The 11900-nt window shown below is 44.1% G+C and overlaps 1 protein-coding gene across 1 annotated transcript; it reads right to left on the bottom strand.

The window, feature by feature from the left end:
* Positions 1-608: 608 nt before the first annotated feature.
* On the bottom strand, positions 609-11502 carry LOC139639761 (protein NLRC3-like). The gene is made up of 8 exons (XM_071513910.1): positions 11380-11502; positions 6505-6583; positions 6110-6335; positions 3913-5698; positions 3629-3802; positions 2220-2393; positions 1981-2027; positions 609-1186 (listed from the first exon to the last, which is right to left on the bottom strand). The coding sequence occupies exons 1-8, from the start codon at positions 11445-11447 to the stop codon at positions 609-611; spliced, it is 3132 nt and encodes a 1043-aa protein (XP_071370011.1). The 5' UTR covers positions 11448-11502.
* Between the last annotated feature and the right edge of the window lie 398 nt (positions 11503-11900).

The raw sequence follows: 11900 nt of genomic DNA, 5'->3' as shown, positions 1-11900 counted from the left end.
AAAGGTACTTTTTCTATGTGGTATTTTACACTCCCCTCTAGTACTAGCTCTGGTAGATGAGTTTTGATTTTGTTTAATGAATTCATTGAGCGGAGGGGGGGCAGTAAGTAATATATCTGCAAATTTGATCATGTTTTCCCAGTTTAAGAAATCATATTTAGTTAAAATTGTACAATGATGATATGAATTTGTCTTTTTTTCCAATGTTTTCAAAGCCTGCTTATAACGTGTTTCTACTGATCGTAATGTGGTCCTACCTGTCTGTGTCCAGCTGGTAAGACAGTAGTTCATGTGTGAGAGAATCATGGCATTAACGTACAACTTTGAGGCCTCGGTAGTTAAATTAATCCTAATGTGTCTAAAGTTACAACTTTTTTAACTTGTGTTTTGAATGTATGTTATAGTTGTCGAGTTGTCGAGAGTCTCTATGTGTGTGTGTTCTGTGCATGTGCATATTTCTGTGTGTTTGTGTGTGTGTTTGTTTCTGCATGTCTGTGCATGTTTGTGTCTGTGTGTGTGTGACAGAGTGTCTTTGTGAACGCACATCTGCTTGTCTGTATGTTGTGTAAAAGATTGTGTGTGTGTGTGTGTGTGTGTGTGATCCTGTATCATTTCAGCAGCTGTCTTTGCTTAGCAGTGAGTGTTTCTCTCTCCCACCTATATCTGACAAGAGACACTGAGGAACCAAACTGAAACCCAAACCCAGGATAGAGTGGTTCAGTGAATGTGGAGTGGAAGGTGTGGATGTGGATCAGTGTGTCAGAGGAAACTCTGTAGAAAGACAGAGAGCCAGCAGGCCAGTCCAGATACACTGCTACTCTGTTAGAGCCAGAAGAGGTTAGGGAAGGTATGGCTGTTGATCTGTTATTGTGATAGGCAGAGTAACTATAACCATAGCAGATCAGACTCCAGGACTTTTCATTCCCTCCAATCCTGCAGTCACTACTGTCTCCTCTCCTTCTGATTCCTCTGTAAGTCACTCCTATAGAAACCCATCCTTCCCTCTCGACCTCCCAGTAACAGCGACCAGTCAGACCATTTCTACACAGCAGCTGAGGCCAGTAGTCAAATCTCTCTGGATGATCAGGATATGGCTGCTCTCTCACTGCTGTCACCTTTCTGTTGTCTTCAGACAGGAAGAGCATTCTGTGTGCTGTGTTTGGATGCAGTGTGAGTTCGCAGGGATCTGATGAGACAACAATTACAATTACGATTTCACATTTGGCAGACGCTTTTATCCAAAGCGACACACATGAGATTTTCATACAACACAAGCAAGGTTCTAGTTAGGAGAGAACAACGAGAGTAAGTGCTATAGAGCTAAGTTCTGGTCCAACAGGACATAGGTGCTACGAGGCAGTGCTACGAGGCAGTGCTATGAGGCAATGCATAGAGTGCATAGAGTCAAATTTTTTTTATTTTTTTTTGGTTTGGTTACCCGGGCCATTAGGTGAGAAGGTATTCACTAAAGAGCTGGGTCTTTAGCCTTTTCTTAAGGATTGAGAGGGCCTCTGTGGATCGAATGGAGTTTGGTAACTCGTTCCACCACCGGGGAACCACAGAAGAGAAGAGTCTGGCTAGAGACTTAGGGCCTTGCTGTGGTGGCAGATGAGGAACCACAGAAGAAGAGTCTGGATAGAGACTTAGGGCCTTGCTGAGGTGGCAGCACCAGGCGCCGCTCCTTGGCAGAGCGTAGTGAGCGGGAGGGAGCGTAGACCTGAATGAGGGAGTTCAGGTAGGTCGGAGCCATTTTGGTTATTGTTTTGTAGGCGAGCATCAAGGACACAATACAGCAACAACTTTTTAATCTAATAGACCTGTTGAGTTTGACAATTCATTTCTTAGCAGTTTCATGATGGCACATGATGTCAGCCATCATAATGAATGGATGTCACATACTGTGGTGTAGATGGGCTTTCCATGTCAACTGATGAATGTGTGTTGCTTTGTTTTCATGAATCAAACTAAATACACACTTACACTTCCTCAGACCTGGTTTCAACCTCTGCACTCCACCATGGTCCACACTGGGGAATAAACAAAGTCAGACCAGCAGATTCTCTTAATGATGGAAACATTAATAACCTTCCATATGAAGGATTTTCCATCCACCTTGTCATATCTCCTGTTAAACATTACACAGTATTCCTGAGTTTCTCAGTGTGACAGAGAACATTTTTGTGACTTTCAGCCTTCTAACAGACGTTGCCTCTCCATACCTGAGAGAGTCCAGTCTCCAGTGTGGATCCTCCAGTCCGGCAGAGAGCAGCTTCACTCCTGAGGCTCCTGGATGATTGTAGCTCAGGTCCAGCTCTCTCAGATGGGAGGGGTTGGAGCTCAGAGCTGAGGCCAGAGAAGCACAGCCTTCCTCTGAGAGCTGACAGCCTGACAGCCTGCACACACACACACACACAGCTACATATTGTTGCACTGTCTTCCAATGATAAGACGATAAAATAATATTGATAATTATCTTGGTTTGATTTTCCTCAATTTCAAAAGAAAACCAACTGGATAACTTTCAATAACGACCACAGCAGAGTTCCTCTCTTAAAGCATTATTCCAGTTATTTTCAACCTCATTTTATTTATTATAGATTTTGTAACCTCCTTCACTGTAGAGCTTTACGTAGCTTCAGTTAGCTAGGAGCGCTGCTGTCCAATACACACACACAGAGCAAACACACTCTCCAACAGTTGAACCCAAAAAGTTATTTAAACACAATAACTCTCACACTGCAGTTACACGTCTTTAGATAGTCAGTGACTGAATAATTATCCCAACATTTCAGTTATAATAGTCTGTTTGGTACTTTTATACCGTTGCTCACTAGTTTACTGGCTGCCGGTTTTCTGCTGCGTTCAGGTCATATTGGAAGAAGTGGAAGAACAGGCTTTTATTGTTGTTTTGTTATTGTTATTTGAAGATTATATAAGCAAAACAAGACTGAAAAACAATTTCACTCCCGCTTATTGTCGGTTTTATTCGTGTTTTTTTTATATATATATTTTGGCAATAAAGAAGTTTAAATGAAAATTGACTGATGTATTTAAATTTTATTCAGGAGCAAAATTAACCCTTTACACTAGACAGAAGTGATTTTGCATATATCGTAATAAAACTTATCACTTGATATGAACATTTTAATCATGATAACATTTTCAATCATATCACCCAAAACTAAAAGTTGGTTATTTTTGAGGATCGCTTTTGCAAGCTTTTGTACAGCTTTTCTGAAAAACAGGTCGTAGCTCTCAGTGCAAACTCCTTGTTTAAAAAGAGTTACATGTTGGATTTTCTCATCATGCACTGCTCTAAAATTAATTATGAAAATGCAAAAACTGTAATTGTCACAAATATTAACAGTTGAACCAAAGATTGCGTTTTCATATCAGTTCTCAATTCAATCCCCTTTACTTTAGGTTTCAACAACAGAGGCAGTAAGGAGAGGAAATAATAAAATATCCTCACAGAGGCTAGAAAGTAAAGCTAAATGTTGGTATCTCAGCTGATTTCAAAAATCACATAGACAGGAAAATCAGAGAAAAGTCAGGTATTTTCACTGACATTAATGTGCATGTAAAGCATAATTTAAATGGTCTGTTGAACAGTAACAGTGATCCTGACCTGAGAGTCTCCAATCTGCAGTGTGGACTCCCCAGTCCAGCAGAGAGCAGCTTCACTCCTGAATCCTGCAGGTTGTTGTTACTCAGGTCCAGCTCTCTCAGACTAGAGGACTGGGAGCGGAGAACTGAGGCCAGAGCTTTACAGCTTCTCTTTGACAGATTGCAGTCACTCAGGCTGAGGAAGAATTAGTGATGAAGACAAACAACAACTTTGAAAATATATGTTCTCTCCTGTATATAAGATCACGTCATATATTGAATCTATTCAGTTTTCTATGCACTTACACAGATTTATTGGAGGCTTTGACCACTGGCAGCAGCCTCAGAAGAGCCTCCTCTGAAGCAGAGTATTTCTTCAGGTCAAACACGTCCAGCTTCTCTTCTGATGACAGTAAGATGAAGACCAGAGCCGACCACTGAGCAGGGGAGAGACTGGTTGTGGAGAGACTTCCTGATCTCAGGTACTGTTGGATCTCCTCCACTAGAGAACGGTCATTCAGCTCATTCAGACAGTGGAACAGATTGATGCTTCTCTCTGGAGAGGGATTCTCCTTGATTTTGTTCTTGATGTACTGGACTGTTTTCTGATTGGTCTTTGAGCTACTTCCTGTCTGTGTCAGCAGACCTCGTAGGAGAGTCTGATTGGTCTGCAGTGAAAGACCCAGGAGGAAGCGGAGGAACAAGTCCAGGTGTCCATTTGGACTCTGTAAGGCCTTGTCCACAGCACTCTGGTAGAGGATATTTAGTTTAGATTTGTCTCTGGAGGTTGATTGGGTTTCTGACAGTAGATTGACACCAGAGTCGATGAATGAGACGATGACGTGAACAGCAGCCAGAAACTCCTGAATGCTCAGATGGACAAAGCAGAACACCTGGTCCTGGTACAGCCCACGCTCCTCTTTAAAGATCTGTGTGAACACTCCTGAGTACACTGAGGCTGCTCTGATATCAATGCCACACTCTGTCAGGTCAGCTTCATAGAAGATCAGGTTGCCTTTCTCCAGCTGCTCAAAAGCCAGTTTTCCCAGAGAGAGAATCATCTCCCTGCTCTCTGTAGTCCAGTGTGGATCTGTCTCAGCTCTCCTATGATACTTGACATTTCCTTGTTTGGACTGAACCACCAGGAAGTGGATGTACATCTCAGTCAGGGTCTTGGGCAGGTCTCCTCTCTCACTGGTTTTCAACACATGGTCCAGAACTGCAGCAGTGATCCAGCAGAAGACTGGGATGTGGCACATGATGTGGAGGCTTCTTGAAGTCTTGATGTGGGAGATGATTCTGCTGGCCTGCTCCTCATCTCTGAATCTCTTCCTGAAGTACTCCTCCTTCTGTGGGTCAGTGAAGCCTCTCACCTCTGTCACCATGTCAACGCACCCAGGAGGGATCTGATTGGCTGCTGCAGGTCGTGTGGTCATCCAGAGGCGAGCAGAGGGAAGCAGTTTCCCCTTGATGAGGTTTGTCAGCAGCACATCCACTGAGGTTGACTCTGTAACATCAGTCAGGATCTCGTTGTTCTGGAAGTCTAGAGGAAGTCGACACTCATCCAGACCGTCAAAGATGAACACAACCTGGAACTTGTCAAATCTGCAGATTCCTGCTTCTTTGGTCTCAGTAAAGAAGTGATGAAGAAGTTTCACCAAGCTGTACTTTTCCCCTTTCAGCAGATTCAGCTCTCGGAAAGTGAATGGAAATGTGAACTGTATATCCTGGTTGGCTTTGTCTTCAGCCCAGTCCAGAGTGAACTTCTGTGTTAAGACTGTTTTCCCAATGCCAGCCACTCCCTTTGTCATCAATGTTCTGGTTGGTTTATCTCTTCCAGGTAAGGCTTTAAAGATGTCTTCAAATTTGATTGGTGTTTCTGGTCTCGCTGGTTTCCAGGATGCTGTTTCAATCAGTCTGACCTCATGTTCATCATTGACCTCTCCACTCCCTCCCTCTGTGATGTAAAGCTCTGTGTAGATCTGATTCAGAAGTGTTGGGTTTCCTGCTTTAGCAATCCCTTCAAACAAACACTGAAACTTCTGCTTCAGATTGGATTTGAGTTCACGTTGGCAGATGGGAGCAAGAGTTTCTGAATGAACAAAGAACAAATAACGTCAATGAGTGGATGTTTCTATCATGGGGTAAAAACATTAATTGTGACATTAACTACATTTTATTCTGCTGTAGTAATCACAAATGAGACAGCTTGACCATCACAATTTTTACAAGCTGTCCATTGAAATTATATTATTTGCAGTTTGTAATGACATTTTTAAATTGTTGTTTACATTCTAGCAGCCAATGGCATCGTGCGTATTACACCCACATTAACAAATTAATATAGATTATCCACAGGCATTGTAGTCATTCATTTTTCAATCTGAATTGTATATATCTCGTTTGGCAAATGTTTAGATTCACAGCAGAGTTTGGAAATCCATCTCCCATTTTCCCACCATTTCCTCTTTCCATCATGTTAAACCTGTTAAAAGCCTCTTACTGCTCTGCAGAGAGTCAGCCAGCTCCTCCTGCTTCATTCTCCTCAGGAAGTGCAGTGTGATCTGCAGAAAAGCCTCTCTGCTGCTCCTCTGCACTTCCTCCTCACCGTCCACCACCTCCTCATCCTCCCTCTGCCTCTCAAAGCATTCTGCGTAATCTGCACTCAGAACCCTCTGGATCCTTTTCAGCTCATTCTTCATAAAGGTGAAGATGTTCTCCTCAAGCAGCTGGAACAGAATAATAAATAGATTAAACTTTCTTACTAAAATTGTTACAACATCAGATCCATCATAAACTGGAAGCCCGCTGGTCTAAAGAGTGCAGCATGGAGACTGAATGTTTGTTTTGCATTTCACTTGTTGGTGAAGTAAAAGGTGTTGTTGCACATTTACACACCATTAATATGGAGTCCAGGTCTGTTTGATGCTCATGGGCAGACTGACCACTGGGAACCTCTGACCTCTCCTGGTCGGCTCTGTGGGAAAAAAAAACATGAGACATTAGGTCATATGCCATATTAGGTCATATTATGACATACACACACACAGGTGCTACAGTTACAATTTCACATTTGGCAGACGCTTTTATCCAAAGCGACTTACACATGAGATTTTCATACAACAGCTAGCAAGGTTCTAGTCAGGAGAGAACAACGAGAGTAAGAGCTATAGAGCTAAGTTCTGGTCCAACAGGACATAGGTGCTACGAGGCAGTGCTATGAGGCAATGCATAGAGTGCATAGAGGCAAATCTTTTTTTTTTTTTTTTGGGTTGGTTTGGTAACATGGTCCATTAGGTGAGAAGGTATTCGCTAAAGAGCTGGTCTTTAGCCTTTTCTTAAAGATTGAGAGCGACTCTGTGGATCGAATGGAGTTTGGTAAATCATTCCACTACCGAGGAACCACAGAAGAAGAGTCTGGATAGAGACTTAGGGCCTTGCTGTGGCGGCAGCACCAGGCGCCACTCCTTGGCAGAGCGTACTGAGCGGGAGGGAGCGTAGACCTGATTGAGGGAGTTCAGGTCGGTCGGAGCTGTTTTGGTTGCTGCTTTGTAGGCGAGCATCAAGGACTTGAACTTGATGTGGGCAGCAACTGGGAGCCAGTGGAGGGAGATGAACAGCGGAGTGACATGTGCTCTTTTGGGCCGGGTGAAGACCAGACGCTCCGCCGCATTCTGGATCATCTGCAGAGGTTTGAGTGTACATGCCGGGAGCCCTGCCAGTAAGGAGTTGCAGTAGTCAAGGCGTGATATTACAAGAGCCTGAACCAGGAGTTGTGCTGCATGCTCAGACAGGTAGGGTCTGATCTTCCTGATATTGTATAGAGCAAATCCACATGACGGAGCAACAGAAGCCACATGCTCCTTGAAGGTTAGTTGGTCATCAGTCATGACACCCAAGTTTCTGGCAGACTTTGTGGGCATGAGCTGAGCTGATTCGAGCTGGATACTGATCTGTTGTTGTACAGAGGGACTGGCTGGGATGACAAGGAGCTCAGTCTTTGACAAGTTAAGCTGAAGGTGGCGTTCCTTCATCCAAGCCGAGATATCGGCGAGGCATGCCTATATCTGTGCCGAGACTGTGGGGACGTCTGGCGGGAACGATAGGAGGAGCTGGGTATCGTCAGCATATGAATGGTATGAGAAGCCAAGTGAGCAGATCACTGTACCCAGTGAGGTGGTGTATATTCAAAAGAGAAGGGGTCCAAGCACTGACCCTTGAGGTACCCCTGTGGACAAGCAGTGGGATTTAGACACTTCCCCTCTCCAAGACACTCTAAAGGATCTCCCTGAGAGGCAGGACTCAAACCAGCAGAGAGCAGATCCTGAGAAGCCGAGCTCAGCGAGTGTGGAGAGGAGGATTTGGTGGTTAACCATGTCAAAGGCAGCCGATAGGTCAAGTAACAGTAGGACAGAGGACTGACCGGCAGCTCTAACTGATCGCAGTGTTTCCACTACAGACAAGAGCACAGTCTCGGTAGAGTGTCTGTGTTTGAAGCCAGACTGGTTAGGATCATACAGGTTGTTCTCAGAAAGGAATTCAGGGACTTGATTAAAGACTGCCCGCTCAAGTGTCTTGGAAAGGAAGGTGAGTAGTGAAGCCGGCCTGTAATTTTCAACCTGAGATGGGTTGTAGGTTTCTTTAGCAGCGGGGTAACCCACGCTTGCTTAAAAGCAGTGGGGAACACACCCGCTGTAAGTGAGGAGTTGATGATGTGCGTGACTGCAGGGATAAGTGTGGGTGAGATGGCCTGCAGGAGGTTGGAGGGTGTGGGGTCCAACGGACAGGTAGTGGGACGAGAGTCAAGCAGAAGTTTGGAGACTTGCTCCGCAGTGAGATGGGAAAAAGACAGGAGTGAGGTCCTGTTAGCTGGCGGCAGCATACTGAGTTGGCCAGGCTCATAGAACTGATTACTGATGGTAGAAACCTTATCAGTAAAGAAGGATGCGAAGAGGTCAGCCGTGAGCAAACTTAAGGGTGGAGGTGGTGGAGGTTTGAGGAGTGAATTAAAAGCTGAAAATAATTTCTGAGCGTCTTTGGCGCTGCTGATTTTCTCCTGATAGTAAGTGGTCTTGGCACTTTTTAGATGGGAGGATGTTCCGGCAAGGAAACCGTGAATTGAACAAAGAAGTGGTCTGACAGATGTAAGGGGGTGACAGTCAGATTTGCCGTGGAACAGCTTCGAGTCACAATCAGATCAAGTGTATTGCCCGCTTTGTGTGTGGGAGCGGTGGAGACCAGTTTGAGGTCAAATGAGGACAGTAGTGAAAGGAAGTCAGCCACTTGGGGTTTGTCAAGATAGATATTCATGTCCCCCATGACAATCAGTGGGGTGCCATCTTCAGGAATGGCTGAGAGTAGCATGTCCAGTTCAACAAAGTTCCCCAGTAGCCCTGGTGCTTAGTGAATTCCCAGTCTTTGGAAATGAGGGCACCCGTGCCACCTCCACGCCCAACAGAACGAGGTGTGTGGGAGAAAGTGGAGTCAGCTGAAAGTGCAGCTGGTGTGGCTGTGTTCTCTAGACGGATCCAGGTTTCGGTCAGGGCTAGTACCAGATATGTTTGCAAGTGCGTGGATAAATTCTGTTTTATTTACAGCAGACTGACAATTCCATAAGCCAAAGGAAAAAGCGGAGGAAGTAGCTGAGGCTTTTCTGAGAGAGTAGTGATTCTCAGGATTGCGCTGTCTTTCATGACTGAAGCGTTTTTTTCGGTTGCTGTGGATGACAGGGATATATTGATAGCACATGGTGAGTGCGAAGGGAGGCCAAGAGAGTAGAATAAGAGTAGCTTATCTGTGTCCTTGCTCAGTGGACTCGCACAGGTAGACTCGAAGGTCTTTACCCAATTAGGTCTTCACACAATGGAGACATGAAGGAATAGTTCACCCACAAATGAAAATGTGTCATTATCTCCTGACCCTCATGTCAGTTGAGACTGGTGAAGTTTTTATGTCAATATAACACACAGTGAGCTAGCAGGCGCAGCTTTGCATCCTTCTCCAAAACAACTGGAGTGAATGGAGACCGTTTCTTTACAGTTCCAAAAAGGTACAAAAAAAAAAAGACATAAAATGACTCCAGAGCAATCCAAGTGTTCTGAAGCTAAACGATTGCACTGTGGGTCCAAAAGTCCAATATTCACCTCATTATCTCAAGATCACAAGACCTGGAGCTCTGGTTGCTCTACAGCGATCTGGTGGAAGAGTCCTGCTGCCTCCATGTGCTCATCATCAGCTCGTACTTCATCCAACTTGTCTCTTTTTAGTTGAAATGATAAACGTATCTTCCGATGCTTTACTAGGGCACATCATCAGTGATGTAACCTGGGGTCATCGGGTGTTTCGGGTCTTTCAACATCAGTCACCCTCACCCAGGCGACCAGATGAGGTTGATCAGGCCTCAACTTGTGTCCTAGTAGCAACCTCCCATGGATCTGCTCTTTCTATCCAGAACCATCTGGATCTTTCTCAGCAGCTTCTGTGCTGTGTTGTGCTGCTTTTGATGTTGGACTTGGCCTCTCTCCGGTTGTGATGAGCTGTCTGCTTCATGGGCTTAGATCTTTTGCTCATGTTGATGGCACTGCAGATGGCCTCTGCAATGGTCTTGAACATTTGGTCGTGCCACCAATGGTAACAACCTTCTCTCAGAGCCTTTGGGCAGCAGCTCAAGATGTGTTCGAGAGCCCATTTCTTGGGCATAGTTGGCACAACAGAGTATCCATCAGGCCCCAGCAGTGCAGGTTGGAAGGACTGGAGAGGACATCATAGACTGTCTGAACCAGGAACCTGATGCAGTGTGGTTCCGCCCACCATAGGTTAAAACCATGTGATTTTTCTCTCCACTGGCTAAAAATCCTTGCTGGGGTTTTAGTTCAATCCCATTTTGATTGTCCCACCATTTGCGTATAGCATTTCTTCACAGTTTATTAAAAATAAACTTCAGACTGCACAAAACAAGCTCATTAGGGTTATATTAAAATTACCGCCCCGTACCCATTTGGTGTTTCTCAAATCAAACTGGTTTTTACTCACAAAATTATTAATAGCCTATTGTAAAGTCTATTTGTTTTTTCTTATTTTTCAATTAGTTATTTTTCCTGTTTTTCCTATTGTTCCTGTTTCCTGTGTGTATTAAGTGTCTGTTTGTCACAACCTGTCTTACCTGACTTGTCGATCTGTCATCTTGTCTTTCTTTTCCTCTCTCCCCTAGACGTCCACAATGCTACTAAGATACGAACCATCTAGATCTCTCAGGTCTTTTAACTGAACTCTGACTCATGGCGAGGCTTTTAGCCACTATGGTCCGAGCCGGTGGAGCAGCCTACCAGAGGATCTAAGGACTACAGATAGTGTGGACACTTTTAATGTTTTTATTTTAATCTCATATATATTGTTTATTTTTTATTTAAAATGTTAATGTTCCCATTTTATTCTACTCTGATATACATTCTTTGTTTTCATTTTTTTTTATGACCTCTCTTCCTCTTTTTGGTTGTTTCATTCCATTGCATTTTTGCTGCATTTGCTTGCATGAAATGTGCTATACAAATAAAGTTTGATTGATTGATTGATTGATTGATTGATACAGTTTTTTGGAAAGGCCTGATCCATATATAGGTCAAAGGTGCAGACTGTTTACATCTGAGGGGCTGTGGGAACACTGGAAAACACAGAAGATCAAAGCACCTCACCATCACACAGGAGTGTTTACTGGCTAACAATATGAAGGGCTACACCAATTTTACATCTCATGACTCAGTTTAAAATGTTTACCTTTTATCAATAGAGTGGTGTCCATGTCTGAAGTCAATAGGGGGACCCTTAGACCAGTCACTCTTCATGGACACACAGCTGGGTGCAGGAGAGTCTGGTCTGTCCTGCTGGATCCTGATAGAAACACAGGATGGACAAAGCAGAGCTGATGGTAGGAAACAGTCAGACAGACCGGCTTTTGACCAGCAGGCTGACAGTTGCTGGAGAGAAAATGAGAAACACTCTTCAATCATTTGCTTGTATATGAAATGTGCTACAAATAAAGTTTGATTGATTGATTGATACTACTACTTGAACAGTTTTTTGGAAAAAGGTCTGATCTCAGTCCGGGCCAGACCAATTTTATATGATTGTCTGACAGCAACAAACCCATCTATTTTTATCATCAGTTTAAAAATGTTTACCTTTTATCAATAGAGTGGTGTCCATGTCTGAAGTCAATAGGGGGACCCTTAGACCAGTCACTCTTCATTGACACACAGCTGGGTGCAGGAGAGTCTGGTCTGTCCTGCTGGATCCTG

This window comes from Centroberyx affinis, unplaced genomic scaffold (genome assembly GCF_046629955.1).
Source record: "Centroberyx affinis isolate AG114_WGS23_722 - 3 ecotype Tasmania unplaced genomic scaffold, CSIRO-AGI_Caff_v1 ptg007663l_1, whole genome shotgun sequence".
NCBI classification, from domain to species: domain Eukaryota; kingdom Metazoa; phylum Chordata; class Actinopteri; order Beryciformes; family Berycidae; genus Centroberyx; species Centroberyx affinis.
The sequence above is the reverse complement of the archived record's forward strand: the minus strand, read 5'-3'. Positions and strand labels throughout refer to the sequence as shown.

What these genes read in the sequence shown, in the direction of transcription:
- LOC139639761 (XM_071513910.1), bottom strand. Translation starts at nt 11,447, where the DNA reads ATGAAGAGTGACTGGTCTAAGGGTCCCCCTATTGACTTCAGACATGGA. An exon ending in CACCACTCTATTGATAAAAG is followed by an intron (nt 6,584 to 11,379) that starts GTAAACATTTTA and finishes TTTTTCCCACAG; the next exon opens with AGCCGACCAGGAGAGGTCAG. An exon ending in TGCAGATTGGAGACTCTCAG is followed by an intron (nt 2,394 to 3,628) that starts GTCAGGATCACT and finishes GTGTGTGTGCAG; the next exon opens with GCTGTCAGGCTGTCAGCTCT.